The 16,556-nt window shown below is 54.0% G+C and overlaps 5 protein-coding genes across 5 annotated transcripts; 4 read left to right on the top strand and 1 right to left on the bottom strand.

Annotated features, from left to right (window-relative positions):
• Positions 1 to 321: 321 nt before the first annotated feature.
• FIBRA_04844 (uncharacterized protein) lies at positions 322 to 1,731 on the bottom strand (the record flags this gene model as incomplete). Its single annotated transcript, XM_012326630.1, has 8 exons — positions 322 to 483; positions 538 to 694; positions 747 to 796; positions 865 to 1,084; positions 1,144 to 1,200; positions 1,250 to 1,420; positions 1,471 to 1,556; positions 1,618 to 1,731. The coding sequence occupies 8 exons, from the start codon at positions 1,729 to 1,731 to the stop codon at positions 322 to 324; spliced, it is 1,017 nt and encodes a 338-aa protein (XP_012182020.1).
• Positions 1,732 to 3,708: 1,977 nt separating this feature from the next.
• Positions 3,709 to 5,740, top strand: FIBRA_04843 (uncharacterized protein; the record flags this gene model as incomplete). The annotated part of the gene is made up of 4 exons (XM_012326629.1): positions 3,709 to 3,968; positions 4,006 to 4,195; positions 4,319 to 4,831; positions 4,898 to 5,740. 4 exons carry the CDS (start codon positions 3,709 to 3,711, stop codon positions 5,738 to 5,740), a joined length of 1,806 nt encoding a protein of 601 aa, XP_012182019.1.
• Positions 5,741 to 6,738: 998 nt separating this feature from the next.
• Positions 6,739 to 7,413, top strand: FIBRA_04842 (uncharacterized protein; the record flags this gene model as incomplete). The annotated part of the gene is made up of 2 exons (XM_012326628.1): positions 6,739 to 7,196; positions 7,251 to 7,413. The coding sequence occupies 2 exons, from the start codon at positions 6,739 to 6,741 to the stop codon at positions 7,411 to 7,413; spliced, it is 621 nt and encodes a 206-aa protein (XP_012182018.1).
• A 1,649-nt stretch (positions 7,414 to 9,062) lies between these two features.
• On the top strand, positions 9,063 to 9,599 carry FIBRA_04841 (uncharacterized protein; the record flags this gene model as incomplete). The annotated part of the gene is made up of 2 exons (XM_012326627.1): positions 9,063 to 9,124; positions 9,182 to 9,599. The coding sequence occupies 2 exons, from the start codon at positions 9,063 to 9,065 to the stop codon at positions 9,597 to 9,599; spliced, it is 480 nt and encodes a 159-aa protein (XP_012182017.1).
• A 2,529-nt stretch (positions 9,600 to 12,128) lies between these two features.
• On the top strand, positions 12,129 to 16,373 carry FIBRA_04840 (uncharacterized protein; the record flags this gene model as incomplete). The annotated part of the gene is made up of 23 exons (XM_012326626.1): positions 12,129 to 12,179; positions 12,233 to 12,318; positions 12,370 to 12,500; positions 12,559 to 12,657; positions 12,721 to 12,814; positions 12,866 to 12,996; positions 13,062 to 13,171; positions 13,227 to 13,372; positions 13,426 to 13,556; positions 13,611 to 13,689; positions 13,751 to 13,781; positions 13,837 to 13,931; positions 13,994 to 14,124; positions 14,180 to 14,301; positions 14,354 to 14,416; positions 14,472 to 14,822; positions 14,873 to 15,092; positions 15,144 to 15,409; positions 15,465 to 15,491; positions 15,546 to 15,561; positions 15,603 to 15,781; positions 15,835 to 16,060; positions 16,120 to 16,373. The coding sequence occupies 23 exons, from the start codon at positions 12,129 to 12,131 to the stop codon at positions 16,371 to 16,373; spliced, it is 3,039 nt and encodes a 1,012-aa protein (XP_012182016.1).
• Between the last annotated feature and the right edge of the window lie 183 nt (positions 16,374 to 16,556).

The following is a 16,556-nucleotide window of genomic DNA, read 5'->3' as shown; positions in this document are numbered from 1 at the left end:
CCTCCTCCTCCTCCTCCTCCTCCTCCTCCTCCTCCTCAATCGCCCGATGCACCTCTGTGACCGCGACTTCTAGCGTCCCCTCGACACAATTCATTACAATCATTGAGAAGCCAAGGGTGGTGTCCAGCGGATCGCAGTATGTCAGACTCGGGGTTTGACTCGCCAATCATTCATGTGGATTTTTGCAGTGATTCTCTGTTTTCAAGTACATCGATTTGGAAGCAGCGAACGTTCGCGCTCTGAAAAGTAGCGCGAATGCATATCTCTCGTGAACAATGGCCGCTTCTCTCTCGGTGCTACAAGACTGTAAGATCGACCCAATTACAATGCCGGTGTATCCCCAAACAATAACGCAGCATGCGACGCATATGTGGTAGGGTACCGAGGAGCATGGACGTACACGCTCTCAGCGATCTCACGGACCTCGCGCAGCTCATCCGGGGTTAGTGTGACCTGCACGCTACCGATATTCTCTTTGAATCGCTGCGTTCACAGTGATCAGCAAAAAAAAGTGCCGTGCGACAAAACAACACTGACAGCAATGTTCGAAGTCCCAGGAATAGGAATAATATCCTCGCCCTGGGCGAGGAGCCACGCCAGGGAGACCTGACCTGGCGTCGCATTGTGCTTTGCACCGATCTGCTTCAACCCGTCGACGAGCTTGAGAACGTTGGGAAAATTCTCCTTCGAGAAGCTGTATGTCTGAAATCACCCGCCTGGCCGACGACAAAATCGAAGCGCCCTACCGGGGTATCATCTTCCTGAAGTCGCCATCCTCAAAGTCGTCTGGGGATTTCTGTGCAGAGAGGGAGAGTCCATGAGCCGTCACCTCGTCTCGCTCGAACGCGTCTACGGATCACGTACATACTGTCCCGTCAACATGCCCCGTCCAAGGGGAGAGTACGCCACGATCGCAACGCCTAGCTCCCGCGCCGTCGTGAGCAGCGCTATTTTCTCATCTTCGATTTCGAGGGTGAAGGGCGAGTATTCGACCTGCAGCGCGGCGATCGGATGCACTGCGTGTGCGCGGCGCAGGGTAGCGGCCGAGCACTCGGAGAGACCGAGGTACTTTACCTTGCCGGCCCTACGAGTCGGTGGAGTCAGTCTGGGGGAGTCGTGACGCACCGCGAGGACGGTGCTTACTTTACGAGCTCAGCCATAGCACCGACGGTCTTTTCAATTGGCACGGTGGGATCAGGTCTGCTCAGCGATGAGGCGCCAGACAGGATGACATGGTAAGATCACTTACCGGTGCAAATAGTACAACTCGATTGAGTCCACGCCCAATCTGCCGATCGATTTTTGGAAAGCCTTGTGGACATAATCGGGGTCCCCGTTAGCAGCACGTCCGGGTATGCCAGAGAAGAGCCCGAATTTTGTCGCGAGGAATATCTCGTCGCGTTTTCCGGTACGCTTGAACCTGTAGTGGACGGTCAGAGATAGTGCAACATGCGTGTGCAGTGCACGTACCATTGTGCGAGGAGGAGCTCGCTGTCTCCGTATGCGTCGGCTGTGTCCCACATCGTGCAGCCGCTCTCGTAGACAGCATCCAACACCTGACGCAGTTGGAAGGGCCAATGAAGATGGGCAGAAGCATGGAGTTGGCTATGCGCGCACCTTGAAACGCTCCTCGTCTGGCAGCGGCTTGCCATAGAACGCAGACAGTCCCATCGCGCCGTAGCCTACAGCAGAGACGTCGTGCTGACCGATCTTGCGGGTAGGGAACGTCATGCTGTATCGTCTGTAGGGGGATGGAAATCGGGATGGGAGCACGTCGGAGGATAACAATCAACTTGAATACTGCTGTCCGTAAACAGCTTTTATGCCGACTCTGCTCTATATTAAGAAACTGCATACTCGACGAGACAGTCAGCTAGTAACACGAAGTGGTAGAGATCAAACCCGTGCGCACCGGGGATTATCAAGGTAAGCCCCATCGAAATCCCGAGGTGGCTACTCCGAAGTATGAAAAAATGATAGATTGTCGGATGTCCGAGAGGGTCTGTGCTGATCAGTTTGCTGTTAATTAACATCCCCTACCTAATAGTGCTCCATTGAATACATCTGAGGGGTAATATGATAAGATAAAGTGCCCGCATGGCATGTAGGTTGTGCAAGGAGCAAAAAAAGTCTATTCAGCTTCAACTAAGTATTTGAGTGTCTTCAGCCTGAGTCCATTCGAGTGAGTCTAATCATTAAGTAAACATTGTCTTCTACTATGTCACGAACTTTGAGTAAACAAATTTTACTCATTTCCGGCAAGACTGAACGAGTCACGCGGAAATGACATTTCATTATAGGTACTAACCCAGTTCGAGCCGACTCGCTCCGTGACTATTGAGTCCCAAATGCACACATGCTTGCTAACAACCCTTGCTTGGATATATCACAGAGGATCTAGAGACAAACCAGCGACGAGCACCCCAGAGAGACGGAGGGCGGCATAATGGGTACAATCAGCTTGCCGAGCGCATTGACAACAAGCTATGTACATCGTAAAGTAGACTGAGACAAATAAGAAAACGCACTACCATCATCATTGCTTCTTACTACACTCACCAACGTTGCTGTAACTTACTCGGTTCAAACAGTCATAAAACTGTTCTGCGGTCTCAGTTCCCACCAACAATGCTAGCGGATTGACTGTCACAGGCCGCACGGTGCGCAGCAGATACGCATTGGTAACATCGGTCAATCCGTGCCCTCAGGGACCCCTTCAAGGTCCAATAGGACGCGCAGTATTGGATACCCCGTTCACAGCCCCCTTCTGACGTGTAAGCCGATCCCTGCCTGCACCTCTCCAAGGAAGAGGTGCAGAGTGTGGTGCTGCGTATCACTATCACGGGATATGCAAGTGACGAGCCTAGGCACGAGCAGCGATAGACGGCGCTGGAAGGCACACACGAGGGCCGAAGACCCGGTCGATAACCATTCGGACTGGAGGAATCGAAGAGGCGAAGACATCTCAGTGTTGCCGCGGAGAAGCCGAGGAGACTAGACCTCGATATACCGCGCCACCACGGAGGACCAACGTGTTGCAGAACGACGTTCTTCACGCGCGTTAGATCGTTACAGAACCGCAGGCGATCGTCTCCCCCCCCCCGATATGTCTAAGACAGCCGGTACACACCACTGACGTGCTCCAGAACCTGGCGTAGAGCGGCGATGCATTCACTAGGTCTGTGGGGGTGTGAGCGATGGAAGGAAAGCTAGCACCAGTGATCCATGGAGGACATATCAACAGGGCAGCATCGGAACTATTGCTGGATTCGGGCGGTACGAAGACCGCTCGAATCCCATGGATGAACAGATGCGCATGTATGGTGCGGTGGGCGAGCCGCCTGTGCCAATGATTAAACTGTTGCTCCGCTCATGTGGTCGCGCAAGACTGCCTCCGAGTGTCGAGATGTCAGCGCTGGACGTCGAATATTAAACACCTGAGGGTCAGTACACACGTGGCGCCTCCAATGGGTGGGCTGTTGGTAGTGGGCACATACCTCGCGACGGGCGTGCACGCGAAGAGAAGATGGTCTCGGTACTCGCTGGCGAGGAAGAGAACTGCGGCGCCAAGGACGAAGAGAGGGTAGGATGCACAATTGGACAATCACGAGAGAGGCCTGGGATGTGCTGAGAAAGCTAATCGCAGCAGAAGAGGGATGGTCCCATCCACGGCAGAAGACAGACCGTGGGCGACATCGGGCCGCTATCATGGACGCTCGCCGCTCGAGACGGAGCTTCTGGATGTGGGTCGGACCTTCATTATGCACAGCGGGCTCGCTCGAAGGGGAGTTCAGCGTCGCCGGCAGCGACCTTAGGTGTCTGAAGGCAGGCGGAGAGATGGATGGAAAAGCGGGAGAGCGTACGCAGAAGACGAACAGGTGGAAGGGTGATAGGACTCCACACCAGGACGAGTTTGGAAGGCGAAGAACCGCTGATGCAGCAATAGATAGTCCGCATAGTCCGCCTGGGTGCGCCTTTCCGATAGCCCAACTCCGACTCTGCCAGAGAGCAGCCCGCCATTGTCGCCGTCGTCGACGCCGAGCACGGCCAGCAGCCCCCCGACGGACGCAGACTCGCACTCAGCAGCGTCGAGCAGATTCAGACCGTTCCCACGCTCGCCTCCTGTGGCGCGCTCAGGCGGGCGGGGCACGAACCTTCTTTGCCAACCACCACTCCCGACGAAATCTTACTCGCGGTCAGTCAACTTTGTTTCTAACCTTAATGTCCGTGTTTTTGCTGACAACTCGTCTCTCCCTCTCGCCACTGTCTTCCTCGATGCCGCCCACCGCGTTTTCACCTCGCTCAATGCCAACCGCAGGCTCTTCTCATGTCGCACGACAGCAACTCCAACACCTGGACTGAGCCGCCCTGGACTGGTTGGATAGAGACCACCGGTGACGCCCTCCTCATCCTCGAGGCCGCTCGCCGTGGTCTCATTCCCCGCGTCACCCGCCGCCTTGTCGACTCAGAGCGAAAGATGATTACTTCCGGCTCCGTTTTTGTCTTTGACGAGGACGAGAGCGGCATCAAACGATGGACGGACGGCTTCTTCTGGAGTCCTAGCCGCATTCTAGGCAACTTCCTCCTCTACCGCGAGACGGAGAAACGTGGTGCTGGCCATAGGAGTGCCCGTGCAGAGCAGCCTGTCGTCCCCCAGGCACAGGATACCGAGCAATACTCCCCCGATGGCGTCAAGCCAGAGGGACAGACCCTCAGTCGCCCCAAGAGCGAGGCACATCGTTTGGCTGGCGCCGACCGCCAGCGCGAACGCAGTCTCGTCGGTAGCTTGACGAACAGCTACAAGTTCAAGCCGGGTGGAATGATGAAGAAAGTACGTGGTGACTGTCTCGTTTTCCGTCTCGAACACGTGCCGGATCTGATCGCTTTCTGTCAATAGACGTTTTCTTTGACAATCGGGGGCGTCGCCCAGCACCTCATCTCATATTATAAGATTGAAGACGTCGAACAGGGTCGCCTGCGTGCACCATCGACACTGCCCGAGCTCGCTGCCCTGGATATCAGCCCAGAGTACCTCGACAAGACACACTTCCGCAACCCGCCCAAAGTCGAGATTGGCGTTGACGGCGTTCCTCGCTACCGCGGCGAGGCCGACGACTCGGATGCGTCTCCAACCCTTCTTCCCTCCCCACTCGGAGGCTCTTCTCTGTACACTGATCCCGTAGAGTCCAGCTCGTCAAAACGCGGCAAACGATATGACCCATACGGTGGTAGCGCCCCCAAACGTTCTCGCAAAGGCAAAAATGCCGCCGCTACGACAAGCCCAGAGAGCCCGACAGATGAAGGACCGCCCCCACCGCTTCCCGTGGGCATGCACCAACCTCAACCTGCATACCCTGGCTCGGAGACAGCTGCGGTCGCGCCGCACTATGCGCCGTACAGCTACTATCCAGGCTATCCACTGCCACCAATGTACCCCTCCGGGCCATACCCTGCAATGTCGCCTACCCCGCCACACCAAAGCACACCTTCGCCACCACACGGACCCCCACCCCCACCGCCGCAGTATGTGGGATACCCGGACCCGTCGACGTATGCAGGTGCACCGGTGTATTCTGCGTACTACCCACCGCCTCCTCCTCATGGGTATGCGGGGTATCCCACAGGCGTGCCGTGGCCGCACTATGGATACCCCCCTCCCCCGCCACCACCTGGACATGGAGCAGGAACGGAGAGCGAGGGCGAGATGGAGGGGGATACAGGTCAGGATGTGGGGGCATGAGGTGCGTGAGGTGTGTGATGTGTTTGTCATCGTGTCTCGTTGCCTTCGGCGCGCGTTTGGAACTTGTATTTGTATCACCGCACTCGTCGGTCCCGGTCCGTCCGCGGTATTCCCCCCTGAGCTGTTCGTCTCGCCCCATATACCACTGTCTTGAATTTGTGTATGTACCGCTTTGCGTTGTTTTGCCGATCTGTCCACCCGTGTCCGCGTCAGACTGCCTTGTCTCGTGTGTGTATGTGTATCCCTACGGTCCTGGGCTTGCTTATGAATATATTAGCTGTGGGCAGCGATACCCCGTTTATTTTTTTTCGTTTCGCGCTTTGGGTCGTGCACTCGTGTCGAGGGGTGTCGCCGTGTTACATTCGAGTAACAGACGAGGGATATAGAACTACCCATGCAACGATCGCTTGAATATCCGCGAGACAGTGCGGAATGACTGCGTACTTGCCCTAGTAGTAGTAGTAGTAGTAGTAGTAGTAATAGTAGTAGTAGTAGTAGTAGTAGTAAATAGATGACGGGTGCATAGCACTGCATTATGCTAACTGGGCGAAGCCCACCTAATGTACTTGCAACCGAGTGCCGCAATAAAGTGCTACGAAGAAGGATGTAATACTACATCCTTTCCCTTGACGTATGTCAATTCGGCTCTTTCTGGCCTCACGCGTGATTCGGACCTTGAACTTTGTATTCGTGGGCTCCAAGGAAATAACTCGGCTGTCTGCTTTGTAAATATCTCAGGATCTGGTTGACAGGACATTAAAGACAATGCTCAAGAAACCAGGCTACAAGCATATACTATTTATTTCTTGATTGACACGATCACGCGCCTGTGCGACGCGTCGGTGGCGCGTGCAGGCGGAGTGCGGGTGAGTGACGTCATCGCCCCCTGCATGACAGGCGACATATAAGTTCAATCCTCCTCGCACTCGCACAACTCAAGCACCTCCTGCACTCTACTCATACAGAAACGCAGAACACACACTACTTCATCAAACGACATGTCGGAAAACATTCGCTCGAGAGACAGCGCCGTCCGCTCCCCTTCCGACCTCCCCCCACCGCGCGACCGCAAAAAGGCGACTCGCTCCGTGTCCCCGCCGCTCTCGCACGTCCCACTCAAGCGCTTCAACTACCTGCTTGCGCTCTTCGCCACGCTCCTTGTCGTATTCTACGCATGGCGGCTCGCACAGTGGAAGGCGGACGTCGGCGGCTGGTGGAATCTCGCACTCGGGCGCCGGCCGCCCGCGCAGCAGAACCCGCACCCCGACCAGCACGCGTGGGCGCAAACGGACCAACGCCCAGATGGTGTGGGGGAGCCGGGCGTGGAGCAGCGCATCGAGGAGCTCGCGCGCGCACTCGGGCTCCCCAGCGGCGACCTTGCTCGCGCGATCGCCGATGCGGTGCGCGAGCACGTTCCGCCCGCAAGCCTCTCCTCCGTCGCGGCGCACGAGACGGGGTGAGCACGTACGGCGTCCGGGCGCATGTTCCGCTTGGCTGACGACGTATGCAGGGACGCGGTGAAGTACGTGGTGGATCCGTCGGGCGCGGCGGCTTCGGATGCGGAGAGCGCGCCTGCGTCGACGGCGAGCAGGGGCTTTGGGGTAGTGCAGGAGGCATTGGAGGCTGCTGTAGGTTTGGATGAGCCCCCAAGCGCACTGGGGAGGGAAGTTTGAGACTCGGAGGGAAGAAGCATGCCAGGTGCTGAATAGCGCTGGTTACCGAATCTATACTGTAGAGCTCTTGCGTTGGACACAAATATAGCTGTGTTGCACTCATGTACTATTCCGAGTTAAAAGCTGTGATTGACGGGTGTACCACAAATTTAAACGAAATGTCGCTGTGAAACTTGTAACTGCGGGCAGACGGGGACTAGTACTCACCTTGGTCTTGCCAAATATATGTACTGTTCATAGCTTCCATACCCGGTTCGGCTGCTGGTTGTTCATTGGTGCTATGCACGACCGCTCTGCCTATGATCGCCCTCTTACGCAGCTTAAATTTGAGAAACATGGTTCAACAAACGCGCGAGTCGTACGCAATCCCTTCTCTCTCCTTCCTTCGGAATAGTCCGACCCAACGGAGTCTGACTATCTGAATACCTGGATATCTCTCCTAATCTGAAAATTTCCCTATTTGTTAGTTGAGGATGGTCTCCCCATGGTCGCAGAGATCTTCTGCGCGTCATATCGTCCAATCTGAATAAATCATGGGTGATGCGAGTGGTGCGAACCTGAGAATATATCGGGTTCTGGATCCGCCCGAGGTTCTACCGGGAATCCGGGCCTCGTCCGACCAAACTCATTGGTTTTTAAGAGCGTTTCGACTGCGTTTCACTAGGGAAGTTCAAAAGTTGACGCAGCTGGGCTCGCAGAAAATTCTGCGGCGCAGATGCGCCTTTGGGCGCTAGAGAAAATGCGAGTTTCTGGAGCTGCGAGTTGAAAATGCGGTCACACTGACTTTCCTGTGTGACATCGACTCCCTTATCTCTGCGGGAAATGCCCACAGGTGGAGCGCCAAACATAGGGAAAACATCGGTCACTGAAGATAGCATTTCTTGATCATGCTCGGAGCTCGAACATGTTGGTCGAACATGGTGGCAACATCCGTCAAACATGGGTGTTCAGCCAATCAGCAGCTACGGATCACCCATGTTTGGCAGTCGAGCGCTCATAATGTTTAAGCTCCGAACACAATGAAAACTCGCTACCTCCTGCGAGCTGTGTTCGACCGCATGTCCGCTACTCGAACTTTGGATATTGCCCACGGTTTTAGAGAACTCATACTTCGCATTTGGCTGCGGTGCTCGTTCCTTATCATGGTGACTCAGAAAAGCAAGAATAAAAACTGCATATCTGAGTGTGACATTAGATAAGCAGGAAACATGGGCACCTTTTCTTGCAGTTTTGCATTTGGGCTCGCATTTTATTCAGCGCCTAAAGATGCATCTGCGCCGCAGAACTTTCTGCGAGCCCAGCTGTGTCAACTTTGAACTTCCCTACTTTCGACGCTCTCAAGCGCAACTTATGGCGATGCTGGGACTCAGATCTGTAGGAGGTGTATTTGATCGTTACCCGAAACCGATAGTGTTCGGCTGGAAAAATAATTAGATCCAGCATAAAAGGCATCCACGGAGTCTGTATCAATGCTCTCCAGCCCTCAGTTGATCTGTGCTCAGCCATCGAGTCCCTCGGGTCAGGTACTGGATAGTAAGTCTCCTACCATGTTCCATTACCCTGCAACTTTTGAAATCCTGGTCACAGCTTGACCTGTGTCATTCGTTAGCGATTCACGACAAACCACACTTCTTACGACTGTTATTATAATGCGCGCCTCGACAGTCCTTGTTGGATTGGGGACTCTTGTCTTCGCTCCCGCTCTTGTCTTGTGAGTCTGCTTAAGCGTCCGTGGCGTAATAGTAACTCATGACATTGGCGATTGTAGAGCTATAGAACGGGCTGATTACTCACACCCAGCGCCCCCAGTTCCAGCTAAGCCAGCTGGATATTATAAGAGTCTAACTTCCAAACCCTTACCTGCACTCCCACCCGCACTCCCACCTAAGCCTCTATATCGTGAACCGCCACCGTCACCCTATGAATACAATATGAGAGACCCACGCCTCAATATGCCACGTTTGCCTAATCCCCACTACAGTACCAAGCCGCCCCCGCCCCTGCCAAACCAGCGCCACAACAGGAGGAGAGCTGCTGAAGATGGCGATGGAGAGCAATCTGGCCGTGATGAAGCAGAGTGGGTTTACCATAACGGTATCGAGCAATTCCGCGACGGTGGCGGCCGCGAAAATTGGCATCGCACTCGCAGCCTTGTGGTGCGTGCATTGCTTGACGAGCTGGACTAGAGGATTGGTGCACTCGGGGAAGTGGTGTTCTGCGGCGCATCGTGTAGTGTAGTTTGTTATGTTCCACGAATAAGCATTAGTTTCTGAGGGCTCGTCAACATCATTGGCGACTGACGGTGACCGGGACTGATAACGTGTGCAGGAGAAGGCTAGTCCAACAGATTTTGTTGTGGAGGGGTGGATTGGTCAAAAGAAACATGCCATAGGAATACCTGTTGTGTGACCAGCCACTGTGACAGACCCGGTGTCATCAAACCGCACACCCGCCGCGCAAGAACTGACCGGAACCATTGAACGATCTGCACATCAGCTCGTATCTGAGTATACTGCGACCGATGGCAGCTCGCACAACACTGGCTCGGAGTGGTACAGAAACGAAACCCGCCTAGGTGCCATACATACCACCCGCAGCACTCGCCGACTGGCCAGCGCAGTGACACATCTCTCTTTGCAAATCACCGGTCACCCTGCGCGTTTCTCCCGAGGCGGCTCGTACAGCGAACTTTGCACGATACGGAGGTGTATGTGATCATCGTGTCGAGCTCGGACGTTGAGCTCACGTATATGTACACGATACCAGGAACAAGATATCCGCCATCTTGGACAGCCTGCAGGGTTGGCTCCCTCTTTCCGCGTCCGTGTGCCAAGTTGTCAGATACGGATGTCCGAAGCCTGCAAGAGCGAAGGATGAATCGATGGAGAAAGTATCTATTCTGCTCACGGGACAGCCAAGTCAACTTGTTCTCTCCAGCTCCGAGCCGCTCGTCAAGGTGCAGTTTGGACAGGCCGTCGGCCACTTCAATCTCTCGGACCTCTCCAGCTAATTTATCGTGTATCTCGGACTGGTCTTCCGTCTGTATGTTGGGGGCTGAGGCTCAAGTTGCGGGGTGGTTTTTACGGTACCGCTTAGATGGCGCCCTGGTATTTGGCAGATGGACGTTCTGGACGTTGTCCTACCCCGCTGTCTGGGGCATCAGTTCCGTGACAAGTCTCCGCCAGGCACTGAGCGTGGCTGATGTTGTGCTCTGGCTGAAACGCGCGATCAGAGTACCGCAACTCAAGACAAGGCTAGAGAGGCCGTCGCCTCCATCCATCAGGCGTGCTGTCAATGCCTGTCCTACGGTCCCAGCCTCTGCGTCTTGGCGATTCATATGATAGTGAGCGTCTTGACTTTTGGAGGAGACTGTTCTGAGGTTGATCACCGTCTTACAACCCTCTATCTCTTGGCTTCCAGTCTTGATTGATTTAGCTAAAGGAGCTCGGTGTTATCCCCGCCGAATTACCTAGCGTGCTTTGCTCGACAGTGAAATTTGCCTAAGTTCGTGCGTTGTGGCGCATGCATCGATTGGCGAGCAGAATTTTGGTAAGCGTATGCAATCATTATGGCTGCGTTGAATGTCCTTTGCGAATCTGAACAAAATTTGACCAGGAACACTAGGGTCATTGACCTAGCGGGATAGATGCCCGTATCGCTTAAAACCGGATGTCAAACAGCATATATACATAATGCAACCTTTGGTCTGGCTTGGCTCTTGAGTACGACACATCCCATCATCAGCACCTCCCTCTTAGTCTGCAGCTCCTGTCTGCCACATCATCCCTATGGCGCCTTTCCCTTTCATACCGACTGCTCTGATGATGCTCCTTAGTCTAATACCTAGAACTGATGCCTTTTGCGGTGATATGGCTCTCTGGCTTGCAGGTGGTCATGATCATGGGTTACATCGCAAGTCGGGCATGGTCCCCACACATGCCGATGGACGTTCTCTTCGCCTCCGGTTCCGGAATCTCTGGTGTCTTTGGCGGATGCCATCTGGTGAGCCTAGTCCACATACCTTGCCCAGAATGCTAAACCAGTGGCGTTCTGACGGTTCGCCCTGAGCAGCGTCGTCTGTCTTTCTCCGAGTCTTACGCCAATGCCTGCGCAATGCTGACCAGGACGGAGCAGGAAAACGGGAATGTTTACCGCGAGGATCTCCCCACAACCATCTTGCAGCCTCACTCAACTGACGGCGCGGTCTGCGCTCAGACTTCCTCTATACCACATCTACGGAGACGCACGCTGGCAGCTTGATCATCCCTGTTACGTGCAGTACAGTGCCTGCTTTGGGCGCACATGGCGTCAGCCTTGTGGCACTCAACATTCGCCGGTTATTCATTGCACATTTGGACATAGTCGTGCCTGGCATACTGCGCCCCGCATGATCAACGCCCTCTAAACAACAAACTTTCCCAGAGTCTGATCCGATGCTTGCCAGCGCTCTCCCTGTAGATGATCTTAGCCACATCGGGTGTGGAACGAAAGGTATGTTGCGTTCCGTACTTGGCTGCTTGCGGTCCTGTGGGGGGGAGGCGATCGCAGTTGCAGACGGAGTGCGCTCTCCGATCCGGCCGTGCAGGACTAATCTCGAACCACTTTTCCCGGCCTGAGACGTCGCGTCTGGACAGTCGTGCACATATAAAAGGCGCATATAGCACATATATGCTGCACGCGCAGTACAAACTTCGTTGTCTCCACCTGTGCAGAGGATGTCCGTCCTTGTCCATTCTCTGCTGGCTTTGGCCGCGCTAATCTCAGTCGTACGTCGGATCTCTGACTGTTCTGTCAGGTTCGCTCATGCTGCTTCGAACAGGTCCGTGCGTCCTATGGGCACCATTTCCTACGGGGATACATCTCACCAGATCCACCCGGGAATTGGACGTACGAAGGATGTTACACGTTTGTTGTTGCAAGTTTTCATGTGAGACATTGCTCATAGCCGGGGCGCAGTGACGACGTCGCAGCCCGGACGCTCACAGGGCCTTCCTCGACTTCGGACAACATGACAATTGTCAACTGCATCGATTTTTGCGTCGGACAGTCCTTCGTATATGCAGGCTTGGAATATGCGTCGCAGTGTTGTAAGCTTCATCTGTGCTGGTATCGGCTTATCGTGACCCATGGCGCCCAATCCCACAGACTGCGGAAACGGCATAGACAATGGCGGTACCTTGGCCAACGAAACCGATTGTGACATGGCCTGCACGGGTAATTCGAGCGAGATATGCGGTGCCGGAGGTGAGCATTGGCATCATCGGCGAGCACATCCATCTCAACTTCTGACAATCCCAATTCATTTAGATCGCCTTAGCCTATTCTGGAGCGGAGCATCACCTCCCGCAGGGCCTGTCGCCGTTCCAAGCGTGGGGTTGTGGGACTCCCTCGGATGTTACAAGTACATACCATTTGCCTATTGATGCTGCAGTTCTCTCAAATCATTGACTAGCGACTCGGTCAACGCTCGCTCGCTCGCTGTCTCTCCCGCTGTCGATGGGAATGTTGACGCTGAATCGTGCACATCGGCGTGCTACAATGCCGGATATCCCTTAGCGGGAATGGAATATTCCACGCAGTGCTGTGAGATTTCCCCAACAGAGGCGCACTTTCAAACCAAGTCTAACTTCTCGCTTGTTTCCCCCTAGATTGCGGCTTGGTGCTGGATAACGGCGCTGTGCCGATCGCGACTAGTGCATGCGACATGGCGTGTGCTGGAAACAGCTCAGAAACGTGTGGGGGGCCCAATGCGCTGAACGTGCGTCGTCATTCAGTTCAATCTAGATGTGCATATTTACTGCCGTCTCCATCAGATATATAACTACACGGGCACACTCCCTACTAGCCCTACTGGCGGCGGTGGTGGCGGCGGAGGAGGCGGAGGCGGAGGAACATCATCCCCAGTCTATCCCGTAACATCCGGGCTCCCCTCGCCCTGGGAATACGCTGCATGCTATGTGTAAGCCCTGCTTCCTTTCTTCAGAAACATCGCTCACTGCTGTGAGTATGCAGCGATAATGCATATGGACGTGTCATGACGGACGAACTCCCGGATAATTCAAATGTCACCGTCGAGTCTTGCATTGCAAGCTGCGCATCAGAAAACTATACGCTAGCAGGGATAGAGTATAGCGTTCAATGTTGTATGTCGTCGCGTTGTTTTATTCGTTTGGCTTCCCTCTCACCACGTCGCATAGTCTGTGCGGATGCCCTTGTGAACGGGGCAGTCACTACTGACGATAGTGCTTGTGATATGGCGTGTGGTGGTAACGCAACGTGAGCTCTCGCTTTCATATCGCTTATGTCTTTCTGATTTGTAAATCATTTTTTGAAACAGCGAAGCGTGTGGTGGTCCCAATTTGCTATCGGTAAGCCTATTAACATTCACTGCAAGAGATATAATGTTTGAACTTCATATATCAGGTATACACATCCACCGGGAATGTGACAGTGTATCCTGTCCCTGTTCCACTCAACACAAGTCTCCCGAGCTTGTGGCAATACGAAGGCTGCTTGCAGTAAATGTCTCAGCAATATGCGATTTTTGTTTCTTCGGCTAATTGACGGACTTGTCTCGCAGGGAACCGGGCGCGAATAGAACCTTCCCTTACCAGAATATATGGACCAACAATAATACCGTAGAAGCATGCTTGAACCAATGCGCCTTCTACGGCTATCCCGCTGCTGGTCTCGAATACGGAGATGAATGTTGTATGTGTTTCTTCCAAAACTACCTTGAGAGCCCAGCCGATATTATCTTATCAAGGGTGTGGGGACGTCGAGGATGTGATTGAGTACAGCCCTGGCTTTGCCTCGGATCCATCGCAGTGTTCTATGCCGTGCTCTGGAGATCCCGACCATCTGTGTGGAGGACCCGAGAGGTTGCAGGTATGCAAGTTTTGAATAAAGCAGACTTTATTCAGCTGACGCGTGACGACAGCTATACTATTATAACGGCAATCTGAGCGTCTGGCACACGCCCGTAAATACCGGGCGATACGAGGTATGTGCCCCACCGTTCCATCCCTGAACGCAGTATAACGCTGCCTTGTGTCCAGTTCTTGATCGGTGGCGTGGTAGTCCCGCTCGTGGCCACCGTCGGTATCAACGGCAAGGTGTCTTTCGTGGAAAAGTATGGAACGAGCGAATTCGACAACTCGACAGGCGCATACGAGCTCGACCTCAGTCTTGTCGATAATTTTGAACTGGCTTGGCGTACTATGCACGTGAAAACGGACGTCTTCTGCTCTGCATCACTTGTGCTCCCTGATCGGGGAGCCAGGCAGCTGAACGTGGGTGGGTGGAGTGTGGAGAGTACCTACGGGATTCGGCTGTATACGCCTGATGGCAGTCCGGGCGTGAACGGAACGAATGACTGGGAAGAAAATCCGGCCGAGTTGGAACTTCAGGTATCTTCGTCTTCTGTGGTTGTTGTCTGCGCTCACCTTTGCCTTCGTAGAGATCACGTTGGTATCCGTCCGCACTCGTCCTATCAAACGGGAGCGTGCTGGTCGTTGGCGGTGAACATGGAAGCAACGGTGCGCCAGAGCCGAGCTTGGAGATTTTGCCTACCCCTGTGGGAGGCCCGACCTGGATATTCTTGGACTATTTGAATCGCACTGATCCCAACAACTTATACCCATACCTTATGATGCTTCCGAGCGGGAATATATTCATTGGTAAGATTACACCTCCGCAGCCGTCTACTTATTCACTGATGACTGGTACAGGTTATTATAACGAGGCGCGGATTTTGGATCCAGTGACATTTGAGACCCTCACGGTGCTTCCTAATATCCCTGGATCAGTGACAAGTTTCCTGGCTGGAAGGACGTATCCGATGGAGGCAACAGCTGTCTTATTCCCACAGTACCCTCCCTACACGGATCCGGTTACCGTACTCATATGTGGTGGTTCCAACTTCGGCATCGCGCTCGACAACTGTGTCAGCATACAGCCAGAGGTAGAGAACCCACAGTGGACGCTCGAGCGGATGGTGCGTAACGTTATTCATTCGCGTATTTTACTGACATAGCGATAACCTGTGTTAGCCATCTAAGCGAGTTATGACATGCATAGTAAGCCTTGGACATTCCCTGACGCTGAATGATCGCTGATCCCTGTACGCGCAGTCACGTACGCGGCCTTGTTCCAATCCGTCTGTCTACGCCTGCTAACCCTAGCGTCAGCGCTTCCTGATGGCACTTTCCTCGTTATCAACGGCGCACAGGCTGGTGTTGCTGGGTTTGGACTTGGCTCTGACCCCAACTACCAAGCGCTGCTCTACGACCCAAGCCTGCCCGTGAACGAGAGAATCTCATTCCTGAATACCACGATCGTGGCGCGCATGTACCACTCGGAGTCAACAGTACGTTCCATCAGCGCCCTGCGCATCTCTGTCACGCTAATCACCGTTTCCAGCTCCTTCCTGATGGTCGGGTGTTGATTTCTGGTAGCGACCCGCAGACACCAGGACTCCCGGAGGAGATGAGGATCGAGGTGTATATTCCGCCTTACCTGTCGGACGGACGCAAGCAGCCCAACTTCACCGTTGAGGAGAACGACTGGGACTACGGCGGTACGTACACGATTACAGTCGAGCTATACGAAGGCACAACAGACACGATGCGAGTGTCGCTGCTGGCCGGTATGTCACGTCTCTGCCAAGGGAGGTCTGGCTATGGTCACTAATAGACACCGTACTAGCGACTTCGAGCACCCACGGCAACAACATGGGCTCTAGGACGATCTTCCCCGAATTCTCCTGCACAGGCAATACGTGTGTAGTGACTGCACCTCCCAACGTCTACGTCTCGCCTCCCAGCTGGCACCAAATGTTCATCCTGGATGGGCCGACTCCGTCTCACTCTCAATGGGTCCGCATTGGTGGAGACCCTGGAGCGCTCGGGAATTGGCCTGACTTCCCTGATTTCACTCTCCCGGGTGTAGGACCTTTGTAAGGCTCTCAGCAAGTCTAATATACTCTTATATGAACTATTACTGAGTGTGGAGCTTGGCTCATAGACTTGCCTCTGTACATGATCCTCATACTTGACAACAGTGGAGGCCGCAATGACAGTCTTCTGATTAGCTATCTTCGGTCTAATCGTGTGTTCTATTGAATGTGCAGTATTCCCAAATGA

The sequence above is a fragment of the Fibroporia radiculosa genome (assembly GCF_000313525.1).
Source record: "Fibroporia radiculosa TFFH 294 genomic supercontigs, scaffold3508, whole genome shotgun sequence".
Lineage (NCBI taxonomy): Eukaryota > Fungi > Basidiomycota > Agaricomycetes > Polyporales > Fibroporiaceae > Fibroporia > Fibroporia radiculosa.
Note: the sequence above shows the minus strand (reverse complement) of the source record. Positions and strands in the feature narration are given on the sequence as shown.